This window comes from Erpetoichthys calabaricus, chromosome 12, assembly GCF_900747795.2.
Source record: "Erpetoichthys calabaricus chromosome 12, fErpCal1.3, whole genome shotgun sequence".
Lineage (NCBI taxonomy): Eukaryota > Metazoa > Chordata > Cladistia > Polypteriformes > Polypteridae > Erpetoichthys > Erpetoichthys calabaricus.
This window is the reverse complement of record NC_041405.2, coordinates 138971782-138997077: the sequence shown is the minus strand read 5'-3', so window position 1 is coordinate 138997077 and position 25296 is coordinate 138971782. Positions and strand designations below refer to the sequence as shown.

The following is a 25296-nucleotide window of genomic DNA, read 5'->3' as shown; positions in this document are numbered from 1 at the left end:
CCACAAGTTGGTAGCCCTAATGTTAAAAAAATCAACCCCCTTTAGAAACTTAGCTGAGAATATAACCCTAATCTGTTTAAAGATGGGCAAACCCTACCCAACCCTAACCCTAAAAACTGTTACCACGCAGGTGGCACAGTCGTAGCACTACTGCTTTGCAGTAAGGAGATTGTGGGTTCGTTTCCCGGATCCTCCCTGCAAGGAGAGTGCTTTGAGTAGTGAGAAAAGCACTTTATAAATGTAAAGAATTAAATAACATTTGAAAGCAGTAACTGTTTAAGAGCAGCCATGTAAAGCCTTTCATTCCCTGTACTGCACACCTTCTGTCTGAGATGCGAGAGTTGAGAAAATTGCCGGGCTGTCTTGAGAAGCACATTCCAACCCCATTAAGGTTTGAATCCAGAACGATTTTTTTTAATCAGTAATAGAAGCACAATGTACCAAATACCTACACTCTGTAAAAACAAGAACCAAGTGTTAGAAAAGCACAAAGCCTGTATCAGCTGCAATTACTTTAAAGGAAACCTCCCAATGACCTCATGCAAAGTTCACTGACGGCTGATTACTGGCGTCCTTCTGGCGACGGGTCTCCACCGGAGGGTCACTTGTAGTGGCACAGGTAGCCCCAATTCTGCAGTTGGCTGGTAGAAGGCAAATGATTTTTAGCATCTTTGTTCTCCCGGGCACGAGTCATTGGAAAGTTTTGACTGACCCTGGGGTGCCCGGAAAGGGCCAGCTAGGATTTATCTCCTTGTAGAACCTGGAAATTGGAATGTCAGAAATATTTTAAAATGGAGGTGTTATTTTCTTGACTTCAAAATTACATTTTATTGCATACATTATAGATCAGTAAGACATGGAGCACCTACAGTACGCCCTATTCAAAGCAGGTGCCCTTAACCGTACCCGTCCAATGGATCATAGAAATAGAAAGATTTTAAAATAATCTGAACATTAAATATTTAAAAAAAAGGAATTGTTATTCATTACTTCAGTTTCTTATTATGTACTGGTATGTCAGATGGTGCGGTGACTGCAACTCCTTGTGGGAGTTTTGGTTGAACCGTGGGGCTGGTAGAGCTACATGTTTCCTTACCTTTTACTTTACATATAATGTCTTACAAAACAATTCCATCCCCTTCAGAAGTCATCCTCATTCTCTGGATTTCAAAAGATGCCTACACTTATTCCTTCAACTAGTATTTTAATTGACAACCTAAGTGTTTTTAACAGTTCATTTTTAAAGCCAAACTAAATAATATGTCAAAGGTATATTTCTAAAAAGAAACTTGCATAAGTATTCAAACCCTTTAGGCTCCAAAAGCTTGAAGTGGCAAAATGTTCCCAAGCAAGACACATCTGGAACTCATTGAGTTACCGTATATACATGCGTATAAGTTGGGTCTTGAAACAAAAAAAATTGATCATAAAAATCAGACCTCAACTTATACGCCCGTTCAAAAATATGACCCTTAAATTTTTATTTTTATATAAACATCTTCTTGCCTCCTTCAATCTTGCACCAGTTTCTCAGACAAATTGAATTTTGTTGCAGCAGCACAGTTACCAATTTCTTTCACTACTTCAACGTCTTTTAATTTAACACCGGTTTCATATTTTCTTCTGATTGAACGTTCCACCGTAGATAAGGGATGCTCTTATGATAAAGGTGTATGAGGGTGTGAGGTACAAAAAACACAAAACAGTGCAAACGTCACTTCGGAATAGTTCAGGTATTACTGTGCGGTCACGTAGGCACAATACATAGAAAAAAAAGGCTGTGTGCTCCATGGTTACTCTCTCAGGTGGGTGTTAGCATATCAAAATCCCTTGGACCAATAGCGTGAGTTTTGCACATTTGACTTACATGACCAATATTATAAAATACCAGAAATTATACGGTAAAATCAAGTCCCGACTTATCCATGCATATATACGGTAAGTAGTTTCTAAAACCTGGCGGACACATGTTTCTATGTAATTTACCTTGTAGATGTTCGTATGTGAATGCGCCACGAATGCCGCCTTGAAATATCCATATATGGAGGATGCTAATCAACCTCATACATGTGCAATCACAATGCTGCAGAATGTCATTGGCTGGTAGAGCAGCCTTCCTGCTGACACATCAAGACCTCCCACAACTGAGAGCGTGAGATCCTGCGCAACAAGATAGGGTCTCTCCTCTGCATTCTGGGGGTCTGGGAGAAGCATAAAGCACCAGCATCTATTACAATGGATAGCACAGGACATATGAAACACTGAGGGTTCAGCCAGTTACCTTACCAACAAGCCAGCCATCACCTACAGCACCGTCACATCTGTCAAAGCTACTTTGTTTCGAAATAAATGAATTAGGGGTTGACCCAAGCCACTGAGACATGACTTTTCTCAGCCACGGCTTGGATGACTTGTGCATTATTGGAATGTCACTGCTTATCGTTAACAAAAGACGCTTCATTCTCTCTAGATGCCCTTGTTGCAATATGAGTGCAGTAAAGTGATCAGACACTGCTGCAAATTGACTTTTTATGTTGGGAAAGACATGTTTAATGTATGTGCACAACACCATGCGAGAACTGGATGTAGTACTCTGTCGGTCGGTTAATATCTTCCAACACCGCAGGCAAGACAGAGTGACCCTTGACTAAAATATTCCTGACCTGTTGGTCTGTGTCCTGAGAATTGACATCAGGTAGCCGATATAAACTGTTGAAAAATGAAAAAAGTTCTTCAGCGCAAATACACAGCATTGACCCTCTTAAAGGGGAACTAGAATACAGACTGTGCACCATATTTAACACTTTTGAGGTGTAACATATTTATCAAGTCAACACACATTATAATAACGGCTCAGGGATATGAATGATTATGTTCGCAAGTCCTCATTTAGATGGTCTCATTGTATTTCCCTGCTTGATCAGAAGTGTCGCCATCTCCCAGTTTCACTGAAGCATTGTGTGCGCATGCATCAGAGTTTCCATAAATATACACATTGTGACGCACGTGTGATTGGGAGGCAGCTAAAAGCCCTGAATAACAGTATTTCCACACCAGACCGGGGGTGGGGGGTCAAGGTGCATTGACTTTCTCTCTCAATCCACTGCACACCATCCATGGGAAATCCTGCATGGTTCCGTCCCCACTGATGACGTCACTCCAGGATTTTTGACGTCAGTGATGACATCACTTCTGGTCTAGATGACGTCACTTCCTACCGCAGCCTTTAAAGTTGCCATCTTTACAACCATAAGTTCAATTCTGTTTTGGACTCAGACCTGCGAACATCTCACAATCTAATTACCCATTTGCAGCCAGGCCACAATATATGGGTGGCTGCCCCAAACCTTTTTTGCTGTGTTTCGACTATTATTGTGACCGCATGTTCGCCCATCAGGTTTTCTTTTATAAATCCCAACATTTGTGTGGGAAGTTGTGTATGCACATTTCAAGCCTCTTGTTGTACGTATGCAAGCTTTATAAGTAAGGCCCCCGTTCTAAAATGCCATGTAAACTCTTATTCTGGTTAGAGGAACCTCATTAACAGAGGTCGATTTCTTTGCAAAATATCTGGTTATGTTTCTGTATAAACCCATAACCGGGTTACTGTTAAGTATTTTGTAGCCAGCGCATGTACATTGCACTCGGTCAGCCTGCGCATGTCTTTGTTCAGCAGCTATGGATTGAAGCTAACTCAAGGTAAGTTTCCTGTGGCAAATATTTGGGTGCTTGCATTACTCCTTCTCTTAGCTGAAATAATCTGTCTCAGTATTTCTGAAATCGCAAAATTTACCAGAATGCTGAGATAGTAATCGTACAGCGCTAAACTCTCGAGAGCAGTAGGGTAACGCGTTAAAAGTAACGTGCGTGGCATAGTTCGATGACTTCTTAAAATAACGAGTACTTAACGCAATACTTTTCTTACTGAACTGAACTGAACTGAACACAATACCTGTGTTTTTATTATTCCAGCAGCACTGAGTTTAAGGCACGAAGCACATGTACTGGTATGCCGGTCCTTTGCAGGGCTCAACATATTTATAAAACATTAAAAAATGATCACAGGTGCCAAGCTTATTTTCAGATTCACGTGGCTGACAATGACATTTTAATTTTTTGTTTTCTTTGTAGTTTATTGATGTCAGAGTATTTTGCCAAAGAAGAACTCCAGAAGATTACTTTCACATGTCAACGTAGATTTTTAAGGAACAAGGTATCTGCTTTAACTGGGTTTTTCACCTTATCCCAGTTATATGTGTGGATGTAAACACAGCCAGTGTGTTTGGGTCATTAGCCAGGCTGGGTAAGAGACAGAAAAATACAAATGCCAAAGTCGGGAAAAGTGTGACAAAAAATAAATACCAGAGTGTCTTGGACATCCCAGTGAGGACTGTGATGTGGATGACGCTGTTTAAAGATGGCTGCCCCTCAAAGGGTAAGGGAAACCAGCCAGAAATGTATTACGTGCCTGAGTCCACAATAGCAAGAACCAACTTGGGAGACTGACAAGAAATAATTCATAATACAGGAATATCTATAAAAAGGGGTTCCCCACAGAGCACGAGGGAGACCAGGCAAGAACCTGGGCAAAGGCTTTGTCGGTCTGATGAAACCAACATAGAGCTTATCGGCCCAAATTCTGAACACTATGTATGGTGCCTCAAAAACGCCATCCCATCAGAGAAGTATGGTGATGGCAGCATAATGTGGTGATGCATTTCACCGGTATACACTGGGAATCTCGTTAAGATCGATGGAACTAAACACACGGAAATTGTGGGAGAGAATCCATTCAAGTCGGCTAAGAAACAGGAGGCTTAGGGGAAGGTTCACCTCCTAGAAAGACAACGACAATATGCACAAGGCCAAGGCAGCATATGTTATTTGCCGACGTTAAATCCGTGCTTTTTAACTCTTTATAAGGAGTTAAAAACGGAGCACAGAGAAGCTTGTGGTGGCTCAATGCCTTTCATACACTGCAGATTCTAATTGAAGGGCTGTTAAAATGGCATCGACTGATGCGTGTTAGTGCTGCAGGGTCTGCGACTATTTGTTGTTGGACTTTCTTAAACATTTTTAAAGTATGCCCAATAGCGTAGTCTGCAATAATTAGCAACTGAAAAATATCTTAATACAAAATGACCAATACTAGCATACAATCAGTATCAACGTTACCCTATGGAAGGAGGGGAAGAACCGAAATATGTTCCTCATCTAGCTGTTAACATTAGTTAAAATTATACGAGGGTGAGTCAAAAATCTTCCGCGCTCCATCTGTTGGCAGCACCGTCTTTCCATACGAGGTCCCCATCTCCCCAGTCACTGCTGTGCACGTGTGAATGTGTTACGTCAGGTCATTTGTAACTGTGGTACGAGAAAAAATGGCTGCCCCACTTGAGATTTACATGAAAAAAGAGCAACGTGCAGTGATTCGTTTTTTGTGGTCTGAGGGTGTGCCTGGTGCTGATATTTATCGAAGACTTTCTGTACAGTATGGAGAGAGTATTTTATCGCGAAGAAGTGTGTATGAATAGACGTTCAAGGAAGGTTGCATTAGTGTCAGCCATAAAGAAGGAGCCAGACGCCCGTCCAAGTCCACGACTGATGACAACATTGAGAGTAGATGTGAAATGATTCTGTTGAATAGACGAGTGACAGTAGATGATGTGGCAAATCAGCTCTGGCTCTGCCTGCGCAATACTCCATCACAGACTTGGGTTTCGAGAAGTTTGTGCGAGACAGGAACCGTAAAAACTCATAAGAGCCCAAACAGAAGCGTTTGGATATCTGAAAACAAAATTTGAACTGATACTCTAAGGAAGGTGACAGTTTCTTATGGTGACGATAGTACTAGGGTGTTGTACCGTGTTAGCCATTATGAATGTAGAGAAAAGCCAAGCAAAATGACACCTTTTATTGGCTAACTAAAAAGATTACAATATGCCAGCTTTCGAGGCAACTCGGGCCCCTTCTTCAGGCAAGATGTAATCAAGATGTAATTATGGTGACGAGAAACGGATTCATCACCACGAGCCGGAGAGTAAACAGCAGAGTGTGGAATTGAAACATCCTCCATCGCCAACCAAGAAGAAGTTCAAAAGTCAACCATCAGCTGGAAAATTGATGCTTACAGTTTTCTGGGATTTTCAAGGGCCAATATTGGAATATTATCAGGAAAAAGGTACAACAATCAACAGTGCTTGTCAGAGTGAGATGCTCACTGAAGAGCTAAAGCCTAAACTTCAGACAAAACGCAAATGACTGTCATCCAAGGGCATTGTGTTCTTGTATAACAACGCACGTCCGCACACCGCTGCCAAGACTTCGTTTTGAAGTGTCACAGTGTCCTCCCTACCTTCCTGATCTCGCCCCATTGGACTATCACCTGTTTGGTCCCCTGAAAGAAGCCCTACGAGGACGAAGATTCACGTCTGATGAAGAGGTGAAGACAGCGGTGCATTCGTGGCTTGCCTAAAGCATTTTTTAACAAAAGAATACGAAAGCTTGTTGACAGATGGACAAAGTGTATTGAAAAAGATGGGAGATTATGTCAAAAAATGGTGTATTTGTCTCTCCTGAAAGTTGATTAAAATAAATTCTACAGCCGGAGTGCGGATAATTTTGGACTCTCCCTTGTATAAATAAGTAAGAACTCAGAAAGCAACTGACTTATTGTATAACAGGAATACAATTGGTAAACAATGGGCTAAGGAAGATCAGGGGCCTGCTGCTGTTATTCGTGTATATCTGAGAATGAAAGATCAGGGGCTGGGTGTCTGAGATCAGGGGGCTTCAGCCACTGTAGCCCTCCAGCTCCTGATGCCACTGCCATTTGTAAACCCATCCTCTGTTTATATCAGTTAGGACTTCCATGTTAATTAATGAATTCAAACACCACTTAGCTGCAGGTTGATAACGTCAATAATAATAATAATACAGTCGGAGCCCACCTGCAATGCTGCTACGGCCCACCTGTTGGGGAAATGCTGATCTAAACTCTCATTACACTAACGACAAAGACAAGATTGTCAAAAGGTAGACAATATTTTAGCGAGCAGAAATAAGACTTGGGAAGGCAGTTTTGAGCCCCAGGTAAATGCTAAGGTTGGTAGATCTCTCCTCCCAGCAGTAGTGAGGATGAGGGCACCATGTGGGTTGGCACTGCTGACCTAAACTGCTGTGACCAAGGCCATGGGCAGGGACGTGTTAGAAATGTGGAGGTGCAAAATGTGTCAATCCAATTTATCTGCAAGCCTCCCTAACCAGAAGCATAATGAACACATCTGACATTCACCAAATGCAAAACACTCCGTTTTCTATGTGTGTGGAGTGTGACATCCCTCATGAGGGGTCCATTCCTTTTAAAATCGATTGTCCTTTTAATGTTCTGGATAGTCCCAAGTTAATAATAAAGGCATTCCTCCTTCATTAAGAGTACCTGACTTGGGTGTCAAACAAGCCAGCATGTTGTGATGGCTGCTTTCCAGTCAGACGTGTGATGAGCCCCCCATCATGTTGTTGGCCACCATCGAAAAGGGTCAATAGGAAGCATGGTTCTGCTTACCTACCTGGTTGCGCGTTTTGTGGGACTTCTGTAGCCAAACCCGCCACTGGTCATACAATTTGATGCTCATGCCGTTGCAGCCATAGGCATGCTTGCGAACCCACCCAAAAAACTGCTTAAGCTCCCGGCGCAGGGTTGAGTTTTGCTCGCCACTCTTTGGGTCGCAGACACTGTCTCCCAGGCGCTCTGAAATGAGAGTGTTGCTTATGAATATTCTATAAGGATGCTACACAAACATTCTCCGACTTTGGTTGCACTTTACCTTGAACTGGAGATCTCCAGCTGTTCTTTCAGCTTTGAGATAGCAACCAAACAATCCACAGATCTGTTCAGATCTAATGGGGTGAGATTGACTTCGTTTCTGGCATTCAAGTTTGGTCACTTACCACTTCGGGGAGTGGAGGCAGCAGTGGGATTGCTCCAGTCACTCCAGATGCCAGCTTTTTTAGAGCCATAGATCCCGACAGGATTGCAGCGAACTTGCACAAAGTACACAGTCCCAGTCTTGAGCCCCGCCAGTCGACAAGACGTTTGGTTTCCGACATCATCTACCACCTGTGGACCAAGCATTGGAGTATTAACCCCTTAACTTTATATAGTGCCTTTGCAGCACCTACACAAGTACAGCGGCAAAGTGCAGCTGTCTGTATTTTCTACAGTTGGGAGCACAGGAGGGAAAACCTGAACTGGCCACCTTGTGTGTTAGACTCTAGTGCATTAGCCACAACAGTTAATCTGTTATTGAACCTACTGGGCTACCCATTTAACCCTTTCAAGCCCTGCATTGTACTGTTTTTATGGGAAAAAAATATTTTGTAAGATATTCTACCTTTGGGGTGTCTAGGAAGCTCAAAAACGAAAAAACAAAAAAAAATATCACTGTTATTATACAATAGCTGCCAAATACTTCAATACTACTTGTTTCACTTCCATGTTTTGCGGACTGTATGCCAGTCTTTCCAGTCTGTGCTAATACTAGCACGCAAGGTTCCAATGGCTACAAACAAATCCTGTGCTTTACAAAAATGGCTGCATATATATGTACTAGTAATAGGATGTCAGGGCCGAAAGGGTTAAGCTGGGTTCAAATCTACGTAATTGACGTTGACGTCAGCATTAATTTTGCAGGGCACCATGAAATGCATATGTGTCTGTTATATGACATTTGGTATGGGATTCGTAAAAGCAGTATTAATGTTTTTGAGGCTCCATCTGTTGAAATGACAAATGCAATGCATATGACTCTGTTATATGCCATTTGGCATGGGATTCGTAAAAGCAGTTGTAATGCTTGTGATGCTCCATCTGTTGGAATGACAAACGCAATGCATATGTCTCTGTTATATGCCATTTGGCATGGGATTCGTAAAAGCAGTGTTAATGCTTGTGATGCTCCATCTGTTGGAATGACAAATGCATATGTCTCTGTTATATGCCATTTGGCATGGCATGTGCTGGGCCATCTGTTGGAATGACAATAAAATGTATATGTCTCTGTTATATACCATTTGGTGTGGGAGTCGTAAAAGTAGTGTTATGTTTGTGATGCGGCATCTTTTGGATGACAAATACAATGCATCTTATTACTGAAAATGTGTGTGAATGACAAAGACACCGCAATCAGACAGACAGACACAGACACTTAAGTTGGATTGTAAGTGACCAAGTAATTTAAATGAAATACTCTCTTGCTGCTTACCTTCCACTCCATGCTATCCTCCACCCGGTAGCGAATTTGATACTTGGCTTGAAACAAGAAGTCCTTAAGGGCCGGAGGTGAACTCCAACGCACAATCAGCTGGTCTTCCAGATCTCCCACTCTGCTTACGTGAACATCTGATGGAGGGTCTGTGGTCACTGCAACGTCAAAAGTAGAGGCTTGGTTTCAGTGGCTTATGCCTGTTATCAGCACTCCAACCCCTCAGACGCCACTTCCCACAACAGTTCCAGGTTGATAGCCCAGTTTAGTTTTCCATACATATGTGCTGCAGGCTTTACCATGCGCTCGGGAGCTTACAAAACAACACATTCTTTCTTTTCATTTGAATCGTTTTTTTCCTTTCATTTTCCTCTGACTTTCCACTTCACTCCTCCTCAGGCTCGCCCATCGACTCGAGCCAAACCCCTCCTTTCATGCCTCGTCTGTTTTCCTCCCATATTTATGCTCTTTTTGGTTTTCTCCTTTTTGTTTTTTGCTTGCTCTTTATGCCCACGGGTTTTACTAATCTGTGTTAGGTTTTATGGAGATTAAATGGATATGTGCTGGGTATATTTTTGTGTTGTGTTCCATGGTAGTGCAATAGTTTGTAGTTTGTTTTTACTCTGAATAACTGAATCCATGGCCCACAGAAAGTAAGAGGGCTGCAGGTCTCCATATTATTACAGGAGACAGCACCAGTGGCGAGATTCAATAATGTTATAAAAATGATTCAAAGTTGATTCATTCATTGTTGTTTTGATGTGGTATGGCTACCAGGGTCGCCCCAGCTCCCCAAACCCGACACAGACTGGAGGACAGGTTTATTATTTCTTTTAGATCTTTGATTTTTTTTTATCTTGATATACTTTGTTACTCCCTGAAGGGAAATTGTCCTTTCGCATGATCTTTTGGGGTTGTTGGTCTCAGTGTGCAGATTCAGCCATTGTACAGAACCCCTGGATCAATTTTCTGGTTAAGGGCCTTACTGTGATACACTCTGTCTATCCATCCACCTGTTTTCCTACCTGCTTAATCCACTTCAGTGTTAAGGTGGTCCAAAGCCTATGGAGGGTGGAGTGGTGGCTCTGAGACTAGGGAGTCTATGCCAGCAATCGGAAGGTTATTGTTATACGATATGTTATATTTATAATTGGTTGTTTATATACTTACAGTATATACAGGGTGAGCCAAAAACAAGTACCACATTTATTCTATTCTACAAAAATGATACAAGATAAAATAAATTTCATTATGACACAATAAACGGTATACAAAATAAGATTTTTTTCACTGTGTTTTAAAAACGATGTCTTCAAGGTGGTGGCCATCATTAGCGATATACTCTTCGAGATAATTTCTGAGCGCTCACATGACTCGTTCAGCCATTTCAAGGGGAATAGCGTCCTTGAGGGCTTCAGTGTTATGCAGTTGGTGTGTGTCTACTCGATCTGTCCATCCACCTGTTTTCCTACCTGCTTAATCCACTTCAGGGTTAAGGTGGTCCAAAGCCTATGGAGGACAGAGTGGTGGCTCTGAGACTAGGGGGTCTATGCCAGCAATCGGAAGTTTGCAGGTTCGAACCCCACAAACGCCAGAAGTGACTCTACTCTGGTGGGCCCTTAACCTGCAATCGCTCCCTCCTGGGTATGACATTAACCTGCAGCCAGCCCTGCAAGCAGGTCCTTCAACTTACAGGGTTAGCTTGAGGGGCTGGTGACAGGATTGTCACTCCAGCCACCGTAAAAAAACCTCAGTGTGGTGCTGAAGTGTCACCCGTGCACTTGGGTCCCAATAAGGGGGGGTGCGGCAACACGCGATCAGCAGATGCTCCCAACCAATCAACGCCTATGGAATCCGTCTTTTATATGCTTGTCTCATATTAAAGATGATCCCCTCATGTCCCTCCACTTCCGCTCTGCTTTATCCTCTGCTATTTTGCTAGGCACCCAGAAGGCCTTAATTGCTTGTTTTAGTCTTAAATGGCGACAGTCACCATTTTTAATGAGCAATAAGAGACAAATGACAAAGGATCCAGCAGGTCTTCGTCTAACTTGACTCCATTTCCACCTGTGTGCATTCGTCGGTTTCACCAAATATTTGGAAGGGAAATGAAGAGAGAAAAGGCCACGACTGAGAGTCACTACTCCACTTCAACATACAAAGTGATGATCCTTGGAAAGGGAAAAATCTAAGAAAGACCTGACATGGCAGAAGAAGCCGTACAATTAAATGAGATCTGTCAGTGGCACGGGTTGGCTTCTCATTAAGCGATCGGGTAGGAAGAAAAACCTGCGGCCCCCCAAGACCGCGTCTGCAGACCCCTACAGTAGACCATCACTTGGTCAAGTGGCACACATTTAGAGTCGCCAATCAACCTACCGTAACACCCGCCTTAGGGATGTGGGAGGAAACCCCCTAAAGGCTATGTCACATTATATGACTTTTTAGCCTTCATTTTACAAAGTCTTAGTGAGCCACCAGCAGTTGTTGGCATGATGTTGTGATGCAACATGCCAGCGGTTCACTTCAACTAATGCTCACAAAGTCAAATGGGCGGCTCCGTGTGCAGGAGCACTGACAACCAGCCAATGAATGCTCATCAGGAAGTACAACGCATATAATCCATCGAAGAGGAATAAGGACCTCACTAACCGGAGAGGGGCTTGTCTGTCTGATGTCTCGCGTTTACGTAGCATGACAGAATGGGGAAGAAAAAAAAAAAGGGCAAAGTGTATGGCTAAACTCGCAGTACCTGTTAACCCTTCCAACATCACCCGCTCAGTCAGGCAGCACGCCATTGGCTGTCAGCTCTGTTAGGAAAGTTGGCACACAGTCGCTAAATGCGACATGCCCAGTGACCTTCGTTTGTGTAAACTGACACGGACCGCCAACGAGATCAGCAACCACATTCGGCAGGTCTGACATACCTCATGACTAGTCATGTAATGTGACGCCAACTTCAGACACTGGAGGAGCGGTCCGATTCCCCAAACACAGTAACAGGACACGTGGCTCAAGAAGAGGGTACTAAATGTGTGGTGAAGCAGCACTAACCACTGCCTCCCCAATTAATAATAGTCGCTTCAAGTTATGGCAGACATTTGTGACAACTGACGGGGGTTCAGGTTGCCTTACCTACATCAAGGATGTCCAGCGTAGTGATATCAGAACTGGCCGTGCCCAAGCGGTTAGTGGCCTCCACCCAAATCTCGTAAGGTGTGAATAAAGCCAAGTCACGTGGGATGTAGCAAGAGTAGGGGTCTCCAAGGTTATAATCGTCACATTCCTTCTCGCGCCCGTACCACCTAAAGAGACGCATAAATGGCTTCCAATAACGTGTAGCAAGAGAGCAGAACGAGGGAAGATGACTTTATCGTTTATTTCTTACCGTAGTTTATACTTGAGTGTATATTTGGTTTTGAGAAAAGTCTCACCCTCGCCCCCAGGCCTCCATTTGCAGGTGAGATCTTTGGTGTTTCGGGACCAGCAGGTCAGGTTCACTGGTTTTTCAGGTGGCACTGCAATGGGAAAGAAGTTCTCAAACTTGAACAGTAGGGTGAGCTTCAAAGATACCATCTGTGCCAACCAGGCAATCCCCTCCACCCAAAATTATTTGTCATCAATAAAACTTACTGCCCACATAAATGCAGGAGCCTGCCAGGATGTGGCCCTCGGTGCTGTGGCACACAAGGTTGTCTCCGGACTGCTGCCGTGAGCCGTTGAGATGCTGTAGAGTGATAGCGAGTGCAGTTTTGTTCATGATGGTGTAGGTCTTAGCGGGCAGCCTCTTCCCATTCAGCGTCCAGAACAGGGTCTTAGCCTCCAGGCTGAATTCTTCTTTGACCACACATGTCGCCGTGAGAGAAGAGCCAATAGTGAGCACTGGGTCCTGAGGTGAAATGGAAGCAAACTCTGCAGAAACAAAAAAAATGGATGCTGATTATTTGTACTATTAAGATTAGTGTCACAATCAAGGGCCACAATTATCATGACCCTCTTATCCAGAATTATGCCAAAGAGGCCCAAGTGTACAAACGTAGAGAATAAAAACTTAAAAGAAATAACTCAATCGCTGTGGCTGCCACTTGCCACAATATGTGAATGTGGGCACAAGATTGAGTTGGTTCTGTGATGGACTGGCACCCCATTTGTCCCATACGGCCAGGACCGGCTGTGGTCTTTGTGACCTTGAACTGGACTAAAGGGACCCCCTCGATTGAGTATTCCATAGTCTTCCATTTCCTCACCCATCCCTTCAGTGGATATCAGAAACCGTCTGCCTTGAAACCAACGAGACGAGCTGCCAGCCCAAAGCCTTCAGGAAATGTGGCAGACATGAAGCTGCAGACAGGTCACCTGACCTCAACCCCACTGTTGGCTTAAGTCCAGAGCATCCCCACCACCAGGACCAGCCGTTTGTCTCGTAAAGGATTAAGGATGTGCCCCCTCCCTGTCACTTTTCCAGGAAGAAATGAGACACAAGAACACGGGTGGTGCTGGTGACCTTCTTGGAAGACACAGTGAAAGTTGCTTCATAAATTGCCTTGCAAAAGTTTTCATCCCCCTCAGTGTTTGTCCTGTTTTGTCACATTATAATCTGGAACTTAAATGGATTTAGATTTTACGTAATGGACTTACAGTAACAATGCAGTTCAAATTGTTGAAGTGGAATGAAAATTATTAAAATTATGAAGGGAATTAGTCCAGTGGATCGAGACTGCAATTTTAAAATGAGTTCATCAAGAACATGGGAACACAGTTGGAAACTTGTTAAGTGTAAATTTCGCACAAACATTAGGAAGTTTTTCTTTACACAAAGAACGATAGACACTTGGAATAAGCTACCAAGTAGTGTGGTAGACAGTAAGACGTTGGGGACTTTCAAAACTCGACTTGATGTTATTTTGGAAGAAATAAGTGGATAGGCCTGGTGAGCTTTGTTGGGCTGTTCTCATCTAGATTGTTCTAGTGTTCTAAAAATGTTTAACTGTTTTATATATATATATATATATATATATATATATATATATATATATATATATATATATATATATATATATATAAACCCCGGGACACGAGAGGGCAGCCCCCCTGGTTAACATCGGGGCCACGCGACGGGAGCTTAGAAGCTCCACCCTGCATGGGCCCTTGGCCACCACCAGGGGGTGCCTGGACAGTTCCAGAGCCGTGGTCTACAGCACTTCCGCCACACCCAGAAGTGCTGCCAGAACTTGATCAAGGAGCACCTGGAGCACTTCCAGGTTCGGTATAAAAGAGGCCACCTCACTCCAGCAAGGAAGCCAGAGTCAGGTGGAGGAGGATGAGGTTGCGAGTGAGGAGTGGAGGTGGAAGAAGAAAGGACTGAGTTTGGGTATATTGGAGCACGATGTTGTGTGCAGGACATTTACATAAATAATTGTGTGTATTCTGGGCATTGTGGGTCTGTGTGTCTTTCTGTAGCCGGGCTGATCTACAATATATATATATATATATATACATATACAGTATATATATATTTATATTACGTTCATAGCATCCATAGTCTGAGTCTTTATCTGATTGTATGGGTGGTTACCTACCAGGTAACGCATGTGGTTGGTCTGCCAGTCTGCAAACATCCGCCACGGGCCCCCTCAGTTGCAAGAATCAGATCATAGAATGTTACATAGTTTACTGTCAAATCATGCAAAGAGTATGCAACACGTGTTTCGCCCTTATTTGGGCTCATCAGGCGTACACACTCCACTGCACCCCTCTCAGGGATCGAACCTCGGATGTCAGCGTCAGAAGCGAAGCCTCTTTACACTGCGCCATGGCATGTGGTTCGTTTATTTGACAGCCAAATAAGGGCGAAACACGTGTCAAATACTCTTTGCATTATTTGACAGTAAACTATGTAATATATATACTGTATATATATATATATATATATATATATATATATATATATATATATAGTGGCAGATTGCTGGGGTTCTTACCTGGCTGGGATGCCTGGAAGGACCGGAAAGGGACATGAATAGTGTCCGGTTCACAAGGGGGCAACCGTCCTGGACTAGGAGAGGACCACGGGAAAGGAACAAAGAGGTTCTGGCCTGTTGGGACCCGTGGCCACCGCCAGGGGGCGCCTCAAGCCTCGTGGGATCCGGAGAACTGTCACTTCCGCCACACCAGGCAAGATGGCAGATGAACCTGCCAGGGACGCCCGGAGTGCTTCCGGTGCAAAGGGCAGCACTTCCGCCACACCAGGACATGCTGCCGGAAGGTTGTCATCAGCCACCTGGAGCACATCCGGGTGGGAATAAAAGGCGCCGCATTCATACAATCGGGGAGCTTTAGTCGGGAGTGGGAGCAGGACAAAGCTCCCAGGAGGAGATAGGTGGCCAAGGACTGAGAAAAGAAAGATTTATTGTGGTGATTAATTGCTGTGTGCATTGTGTGGTGTTCGGGACTTAATCCTGTGTTTAGTTGTGCAAAATAAATGTGTGTCTTTTTATAAAGATGTGGTTTCCGACTGGTGGTGTCCAGGCAAGTCTCACAATATATATATATATATATATATATATATATATATATATATATATATATATTTGCAGTTAGAGATCCACGAAGGGAGAAAAAACGAATCACGTATCATAAAATAGTTTTATTCCTGAGCTTTCAACCCCTATCAGGGGTCTTCATCAGAGGATAATGCTTAGACTTACAAGAATCAAAGGCAATTTATAGCAACGCATTCAGTATGGGTGGGGGGGGGGGGGGGGGCTGGGTGGAGGTGACTAAGTCAGTATGATCAAGGGGGGGGGGGGGTTGTATAGTTTAATTAATGTGTGTATGTCCTTCTTAAGTTGGCATATGCTGGGTTTATGTCCAAGTGTCTGTTGATGGCGTTTTCATCTGATAGCCAAGACTCGGTCAACTCTCTGGCACTTTTTGTACTGGCCTTAAATTTTACTTTTACGTTGTCCCAGTTGAATGTGTGTCCTGTCGATTTAGTATGTGCATATATCAAAGATAGTGCGTCCTTTCTTCTGACGGCGTTGCGATGTTCCTGTACACGTGTTGAGATTTTTTTTGACGTTTGTCCTATGCATACAGCTGAGCAAGAATTGCATGGAATACTATAAACTGCGTTTGGTGTTTCGGCTGTCGATTTCTTGTTTTTAGCATTAAACAGGACCATGCGCAGATTGTTGGTGGGTTTATGTGCTATTCTGATGCCCCACTTGGTCAGGGTGCGTGCCGTGCCTTCTGACACATTATGGTGATACGGGAGTGAATGCCAGGTGGGGTGGGGGTTCTGATTTACGTCGATTGTATGCTGATTCCTTTGGCGTCTGCTGTGTAGACTCCGATTAATGAATGATTTTGAGTATCCGTTCGAGGTGAAAAGTTGAAACAGATAGCGTGTCTCATTAATTTTTGTTTCCTTGGTATTACAATGCGTGTGGACTCGTTTAAATAGGGTTTTCACGCAGCTCCGTTTATGAGATACCGGGTGGTTGCTGGCGTAGTGTAGGATCTTGTCTGCGTAGCATTGTTTGCGGTAAACACTTGTGGTCAGGGTGGCATCACTATTTCTTTTGATGTAAATGTCCAGGAAGTTGATGTGTCGATTGTTTTCTTTTTCTATATATATATATACATACTAGCTAAAATACCCAGCATTGTCTGGGAGGAAAATAAAGTGTTTTTTTTTTTAATTGTTTGAGAAAATATAATAAAAAAAAAAAAAATTTTAAATAAATTAACAAACAATGAAGACTCACTAGTGTGCTTGTCTTGTGGTCTTGTATATATGTTATCATCCAGTTGACGCTCATAACCGGCCAACTCTATTTAATTTCAAAAGCAACAGGGGTGCGGTGGAGCTCAAACATAAAGAATGCTGGCAGTTGCCCTCTGGTGGTCGTTCCTAGTGTCAACTGGATGATAACATGCATATTCATTCAAGACCGCAAGATCACCCCCACCCTACCCAGAAGGGGTTGGGTTAGGCTTGATTTCACCCTACAGTATTTTTAGTCGACCAATGAGGAACATGTGTACCAAGTTTCATGAAAATCGCTCCAGCCATTCGGAAGTGACGCTGGAACATACAAACATACATACAACACACACATACATTGACTTTTATATATAGATAAACAGTTAAAAACTGAAACATTATGAGTGCATATGTATTCATCTCCTTTGCTATGACACCCCTACATATGATCTGGTTTATCCCAATAACTCCAGAAGTCTCAGTTAATTGATTGGGGTCCACCTGTGTGCAATCAAAGTGTCACATGATCTGTCACATGATGATTGTATAAACAGACCTGGTCTGAAAGGCTTCCGGACTCTGCAACTTCACTAAGTAAGCACAATGAAGACCAAGGAGCACTCCAGACAGGTCAGAGACAAAGTTGTGGAGAAGTAAAGGTCGGGTTTAGGTTATAAAAAGTATCCCAAACTATGAATATCCCACAGAGCATCCATGATAACCAAATGGAAAGAATTTGGCGCCACTACACAACTGACAAGACAAAAACTCGCTGACTGGGCAAGGAGGGCATTAATCACAGATGCGACAAAGACAGCAAGGATGTTTCGATTTGCATTGTGAACATGGACGAGGTAAGGGGGACCTTCTCTTTAGCTGTTTCTAATATTTAGTTATTTCTAGTATCTATAGTTCGGTTGAATTTTTGATTACCGTTTTTATTTGATTTTATTTGTATACAGTTGTCATTTCTGGGGAATTAAGTTACTGTGGATCTACTTCAGTGAGCAGCTGTTTGTGTACCACAGGTATTTATCCTTTTAATTTACATGGTTGGAGGCATATAATGGAATTGTTATATAGTTAGTGGTTGATTATATCACTCTGTTCAAGTTTCTTACTTGGTTGCTGGGCCCTGAAGAGGAGGTAAAGCATCGAAACGTGTCGGCCAAATCTATGCATCCTCATTATTGTAGATTTGTGAAGACCACCCGACATTGCCATGCAGGGAGATCAGCTTCCCCGGAAACATGTCCCACAAAATGTGCATGGATCTCCACGCCATATGAGCTGTTACTCCATCCTATTAAAACCAGGCATCCACCACATCCATTTCTTCCAGTTGGCTGCAAAAATTTCTCTAGCATTTCAATGTAACGTTCTGAAGTGACGGTGACCATTGCTCCCCCTCCTTAAAAAAGTAAGGACCTACAATGCCAAATTCTGCAACGGCACACCAAACTGTAACATGCTGACTGTGCAGGAGTCTCTGATGAAGTTCTCGAGGGTTGATTTCAGCCCAATAGTGAAAGTTTTGCTTATTTACGCAACCATTCAAATGGAAATGTACCTCGTCGCTGACGTGACAATGACATCTCGATGAACGGTTTGCAGAATGTCCACACACAACTCTCTATGGCTCTCTCAGTGAGTTCCTGCACTACCATCATTTTGTATGGATAGAAATTAAGGTCCTCATGCAGAATCCTTCTTAAAGATGTCTAAGGCAGAAACAGGTTTGCACGCTGAACGTCTAGGAGACTGCAAAATCGATGTCCTTACAGCTTGGATGTTTTCAGGCGTTCGTACAGTCCAAGGACGGCCTGGAGATTTTCTGTTCAATGTTGTACTCGTCCTTCTAAATTTAGCCACCTGCTGTGGAATTGTTTTTCCGATTTGGGATGTCACCGTTAAGAGGAATACTGAAATGCGTTCGGAAAGGCGTGTTGCGTAGTGATGATGGATTTGTTGTTTTTGAAGAACGCTTCGACAACGAAAGCACGGTGTGCACCGGACCAAGGTATGTTGCCGACTGAAAACTACAAGGGATCGCCTATCAAAGGACCACCTCACCAACCCACTCAGCTGCCTTTGCCTTGCACAATGACCTTGAGAAATGTGGTACTTCATTTTGGCTCGTACTGTATATATATTATTTGGGTAAGATGTTAAAATATTTGTACTCAGTGGATCTATATAATTTTCTCTTGTATAAATATTAAACATTATACATTTTGTATGTATGTTTATAACAGGTGTTTATATGTTATAATTCATTAACTGAATCATTAGTACCAAAAGTGTCTGTTTACTCGATGTGTTTGTGATATTTATTGTTAGTAATCAGTTGTATTCCGTTATTTTCAAGTTTATTACGATATTTAGAGTTGATTTAAAGACAGCAAGGATGACAACAATGGAGCTGCAAAGATCCACAGCGGAGTAGCTGTCCATAGGACCACTTTAAGCTGTACACTCCACACAGAGTGGTTTTATGGAAGAGTCAGTGGCCAGCAAAAAGATATTGCTTAAAGGAAAAAAAAATCAGAAAACACATTTGGAGTCTGCCCAACAGTATGTGGTGGGCTCCCCAAACCAATCGAAGAAAGTTCTCCGGTCAGATGAGACCAAAATTGAACTTTCAGACCAATGTGGGAAACGTCATGTTTGGTACAAACCTAACTGTTCCCATCACCCCAAGAACACCACTCCCAGAGTGTAGCCCGGTGGTGACATCGTCACACTGTGAGGGTATTTATCATTGGCAGGGACAGGGAAACTGGTCATGAATGAAGGAGCGATGGATGGTACTAAAAACAGGGCACTTCTTGAGGAAAACCTGTTTCAGTCTGCCAAAGATTTGAGACTGGGCTGAGGGTTCACCTTCCAGCAGGATAATGAATGGCGGGGTTTAAAGGGAAACGTTTCCATGTCTTGGAATGGCTGAGTCAAAGCTCAGACCTCAATCCAACTGACTTGAAGATTGCTGGACACCAACTCCACCCATCTAACTGGAAGGAGCTGGAGCAGTTTTCCCTTGGAATGGGCGGAAATCCTAGTGGTGAGATGTGCTAAGGCAATAGAGACCTTCTGCAAGAGATTGGCAGCTGGGATTGCAGCAAAGGTGACTCTGCAAAGTATTGATTTTGGGTCATGAATATCTATTGTGGGCACCAGGGGGCACTCCAGCTCCCCACAAACAGGAACGGACACAGTTTTAAAAGGCACAAAGAGTCTTTCATTGTGGGAAATTTTCTGAAGCAAGCGTTTACAACCACCACAGCCACAAGTACCATTAAGCACACCCTCTCTTCGTCTTTCACGGGTCACTGCCTTCTCCACTCCTCCTAGCAAGCTTCATCCACCTTCCAACCAACTCTGGCTTGTCCCTGTGAGGCAGGCAGGTCCTTTTATCTCCCACCCGGGTGTACTTCTGGTCTTCCGTACATGTGGTCTGAAGCACTTCTGCGGGAGACAGAAACCACATGAAATAGGGCTCCCCAGTCCCAGCAGCACCCCTTGGTGGCACTCACAGAACCCAAAACAGGGCTGAATTGAACATTTCCATGTCCCACGCTGCCCTGTGGGAATCTGAGGCACCGCTGCAACCCAGGGGTGGCCGCCATCTAGCGCTCTGGGGGAGATAATGCCCTGTGCAGGCTCTCTCCCCAGGTCCTTGCATCTCATGAACGTCCCGGCCAGGTAAGGCTGCTGGCCGTCCCTTACACTATGCACACTCAGAATTTCTGGGGGTTTTTTGTCTTAATTATGGCTTGCATTATAATAATAAAGGGCAGCATGGTGGCGCAGTGGGTAGCGCTGCTGCCTCGCAGTTAGGAGAACTGGGTTCGCTTCCCGGGTCCTCCCTGCGTGGAGTTTGCATGTTCTCCCCGTGTCTGCGTGGGTTTCCTCCGGGCGCTCCAGTTTCCTCTCACAGTCCAAAAACATGCAGGTTAGGTGGATTGGCGATTCTAAATTGGGCCTAGTGTGTGCTTGGTGTGTGGGTGTGTTTGTGTGTGTCCTGCGGTGGGTTGGCACCCTGCCCGGGATTGGTTCCTGCCTTGTGCCCTGTGTTGGCTGGGATTGGCTCCAGCAGACCCCCGTGACCCTGTGTTCGGATTCAGCGGGTTGGAAAATGGATGGATTATAAATAATAAAATATTTTGCACCTTTAAAGTAGTAGGCATGCTGTGTAAATCAAATGGTGTTAACCCCCCAAAAATCAATTTAATTTCTGCTTATAATGCAAAAAAAACAACTGTAATGGTCATCAGGTCAGGACCTTTACAAAAAAAGATGGACGCTTGCTGTAAGGCGCTAAATAAGCTAAGCCAGATTCATGAGATTGTTGCTGAGTGTTTTAGGGTACACCGAGCGAGGGGAGATTCTTGGGACAAGGTGTTGTGACCCTGCAGGAATTGTGACCCCCAGAAAGAGCGCCTTAGTAATGCTTCACCATGCAGTCCTTAGGTAACAGAAAAGAAATGGTGATTCTTGATGAAAGGCATTACACAGAAAAATAATAAGTGGGTTAAACTACAGAAGAGGAAATCAGCTTCTTGATGATATATAAATTAAAGCATACAGAATAATTGCTTTGTCGTAAACACAGGTGGCGCACTGGTAGCACTACTGCTATGTAGTAAAGAGATTGTGGATTCACATCCTGGGTCCTCCCTGTGTGGTAACACTTTGAGTAGGGAGAAAAGTGCTATATAAATGTTTATTATTACATAAAGCGCAGTGAAAGGTGCTATATAAACTCAATGGGAAGCAGTAATGTTTGTTGCTGCAGCATGATAAGCTACAGAAGTGGAGGACTACATGCCAATCAAATGAGCCACAAACTAAATGCCAGGCCCAGTAATTCCTCACCACGCCTGAGTTAAAGAGAGAACGGCAGGCTTTGTAGTGAGAAGCAGCCACAGTTACTGTCTGCAGATGACCTACTCCTTGGTGTTTCACTGGATATACGCTGTATGTATATTATATATAGTGAAGCGCCCCGGGTCCAGACCTGAAAGAGACACGAGGGGGCAGGAACCCCTGAGGAAGCCGGCTATAAAAAGCAGCATAGCGTGGCACAAATACAGCACTCTGAGCGCAATTTGATCGCATCACTCGGCTGCTAAACCCCACTGGCCCTGATGTGTGGCTGTTGGCAAGTCTTGGATGTGGACCCCAGACTTTGGTTGACTCACAGAGCCAGGGAGTGGAGTGTGGTTGCCTCAGAGCAGAGCTGGGTGGCATATATGAACGGACACAGGGATAAAGCAGCTGAGGGCATGTGCTGCTCCCAAAGATCTGAACAATGCTGCTGAAAAGGTCAAAAGGGCCACTGTAGGCCCTAAACATTTAGCGCATTAGGGCCATTCACCAGAAGTCCATGTAAAAAGACTGATTCCATTCCTGCATTACATGTACCACCACCACCACCACCACCACCAGAAGTTGTTACACTGGTGGCAGCGGTGGGATAACAACTGACCAACACAGATGACTGGTTTTGCACTAACACTGATGGACCCCTCTATCCCACTCACAATGGCTCACTTCTGCCTGGGCACAGCACATTGCCTTGAGCTCCTCAAATTTCACAGGGGGTGGACTTTGTGTTACCCTCAAGAACAAGAGTTCACCCCTGGGTCCAGACCTGAGAGGGTTATGCTCCTCAGGTTGTCGAGACTTGTCCAAGGAGCAGCGTAATGGGGGCACAGACACAGCACTTAGAGAGCAATATAATCACAGCATATCGCTGCTAAAGCCCATCGGCCCTGATGTGTGACCTCTTGGGACATGGACCTCATCCTTAGGTCGGCTCACGGAGCCAAGGGGTCTAGAGTGGTATATAGGTTGCATTTGACCCCCAGGTGAGTTGAGTAAGGTGTGTGTGTGTGTGTGTTCAGACAAAAAGACGAAGCAGTTGGGTGTGCAAGTCAACACCAAAGATCTGAGCAGCATGGCAGAAGAGGCCATTGAAGAAGCCAACAGGACTTTATAGGGACCACTCGCCAGCAGTCTACATGATTCCATCCCTCTGTCTCTTGCTGCCCCCCATTCCAGGCGTTCCACTATATATATTATATTTATATACATATGGGGGGAAAATTGAGCCACAGAACATTTTCCACAATATGCCAGCTTTATAAAATGAGTTAAACGTGACGTTGGGACCTTTATAAATACACACTTCGTGGCAAAGGCGCTTTATAAACAATACAGATGTAACAATTATTCATGTCCAGGCTACTTTTGTGAATAGTCTGACATTGAAATGGCGCTATAATACGAAATAGATAATAATTGTTCATCTCTAAGCTTTTGTAAGTAAATACTGCCTCGTGAGAAAGTGCGCTGTATGAAGAAAAGAGACGCAAGAATCGTTCTGATTTGGGGTAGAGTAAGCAAAGACTGCTTTGTCGTAAAGGCGCTATATAATAGCAGGAGGAACAAATACAGTATTCATGTCCAGGCTACTGTAAGTGAATGGTGGTAAACGGCGCTACACAAATTAAACAGACGCACTAGCTGCTTCCAGAAAGGCATACGCCGCTAGAGGAACACAAACGGGATTCTAAATTGCGAGCTTTAATGAATGCTCTTTGTTTTAGACCCCGCACGTCTATAGGTTGCAATTTATTTCTAATTCATCCGTTTTCTTTAGCCACTCGTTATGGTCCTCTACGGTACTCAGGACACCAGGTTTACCAAAACGTGCCCACCGCTCTTATTGAAAGTTCTCACCTTTGCTCAGGTTTAAATCAGGGTGGTTTTACGGAGACCCCCCTAGCTGTTTCTTCACTCGTAGGCTTAAGCAGGTACCCAGCAGTGGGTTGTCCGCGTTTAATGAGGCGGTCGCACGCTTTGTTTTGTTTACTTAAACGACAGACTTGAACTTCAGACCCCCTCTTCCATCCACCCTCAGCCCCGCATTAAATCCCACTACGGACATATGAGACCACTGGAGGGACGACACAGCAGGACAGCGTCCTGACGAGCGGCGGTGCTGAACTGTCTACTTACGTGTCAGTGAACAGGCTGTTTGGAAAAAACAAAAACATAACACGACCCAGGACTTCATGTTTCGGGGCCCCCGATGCTTCTTCTAGTACAGACACATAAGTTTTAAAAAGACAAGAAATGCAAATTATTCCAAGAGAGTTAAAAGGTAATCGTTTTCTTCCACGTTCGCCAGCTCCAAAAACTCCCGATCTCCTTGGTGTATCAGTGTGTGTCTCACGCTTTCACACTCACAACTACACACTCGCTCCGCTCTGCTCTGCTCCCCTGGCTGCCTGTCCGGGAGACGCTCAAGTTGGGCAGCGGAGCTCCGCCCAGTCAGTCGCCCCCACCCGTCCGCCCCGCGCTGCGCCGCGCTTCCTTTGCTTTTTTCCAGCTCAATTCCTCATTCCACCTCTGCGCTTTCCTTCGCACGTTTGGAAGCTGACGAGCCCGCTGTTTTCCAGTAATGTGCTGTCAGCACTCGGCCTGTCCGGGCGTGACTCATGTGCTCTGATAATCCAAAGGAAAATGGAAAAAAGAAAGACAAGAAAAATCACCACCCTTTCCACATGGGGCTTTGGGCTCTCCATGGCAGTCAACTTCACCGTCCTTGGAGCTTTCAGAACATTCTAACCCCAAAAACTTTTAATAGACGTTTATTAAATATTTATAAAATAGAGCCGTTCACAGCTAGGTGTTCATTTATTACACATACAGTGACTTTTCATCTAATATAAAGTGACTTGCACATCTATCTCTTATTTATAGCCTATACTGTACTGCGTTTTCTATCTATCTATCTATCTATCTATCTATCTATCTATCTATCTATCTATCTATCTATCATAGAGTGCCTTTCATATCTATCTATCTATCTATCTATCTATCTATCTATCTATCTATCTATCTATCTATCTATCTATCTATCATAGAGTGCCTTTCATATCTATCTATCTATCTATCTATCTATCTATCTATCTATCTATCTATCTATCTATCTATCTATCTATTATATAGTGCCTTTCATATCTATCTATCTATCTATCTATCTATCTATCTATCTATCTATCTATCTATCATAGAGTGCCTTTCCTATCTATCTATCTATCTATCTATCTATCTATCTATCTATCTATCTATCTATCTATCTATCTATCTATCTATCTATCTATCATAGAGTGCCTTTCATATCTATCTATCTATCTATCTATCTATCTATCTATCTATCTATCTATCTATCTATCTATTATATAGTGCCTTTCA

General features: G+C 43.7%; 1 protein-coding gene across 2 annotated transcripts; it reads right to left on the bottom strand.

Moving 5' to 3' along the window:
* Positions 1-386: 386 nt before the first annotated feature.
* Positions 387-24351, bottom strand: crlf1b (cytokine receptor-like factor 1b). Of its 2 annotated transcripts, none has more exons than XM_028816386.2 (8): positions 24055-24351; positions 12897-13175; positions 12652-12781; positions 12399-12568; positions 9264-9421; positions 7951-8119; positions 7565-7750; positions 387-760 (listed from the first exon to the last, which is right to left on the bottom strand). In XM_028816386.2, the coding sequence occupies exons 1-8, from the start codon at positions 24110-24112 to the stop codon at positions 744-746; spliced, it is 1167 nt and encodes a 388-aa protein (XP_028672219.1). In that variant the 5' UTR covers positions 24113-24351; the 3' UTR covers positions 387-743. The 2 variants fall into 2 exon arrangements, with proteins under 2 accessions (XP_028672219.1, XP_028672218.1); XM_028816385.2 differs by having other exon boundaries at positions 7569-7750; positions 24055-24350.
* Between the last annotated feature and the right edge of the window lie 945 nt (positions 24352-25296).

What these genes read in the sequence shown, in the direction of transcription:
- crlf1b (XM_028816385.2), bottom strand. Translation starts at nt 24,112, where the DNA reads ATGAAGTCCTGGGTCGTGTTATGTTTTTGTTTTTTCCAAACAGCCTGT. An exon ending in AACAGCCTGTTCACTGACAC is followed by an intron (nt 13,176 to 24,054) that starts GTAAGTAGACAG and finishes TTGTTTCTGCAG; the next exon opens with AGTTTGCTTCCATTTCACCT. An exon ending in CTCCTGCATTTATGTGGGCA is followed by an intron (nt 12,782 to 12,896) that starts GTAAGTTTTATT and finishes TTCCCATTGCAG; the next exon opens with TGCCACCTGAAAAACCAGTG.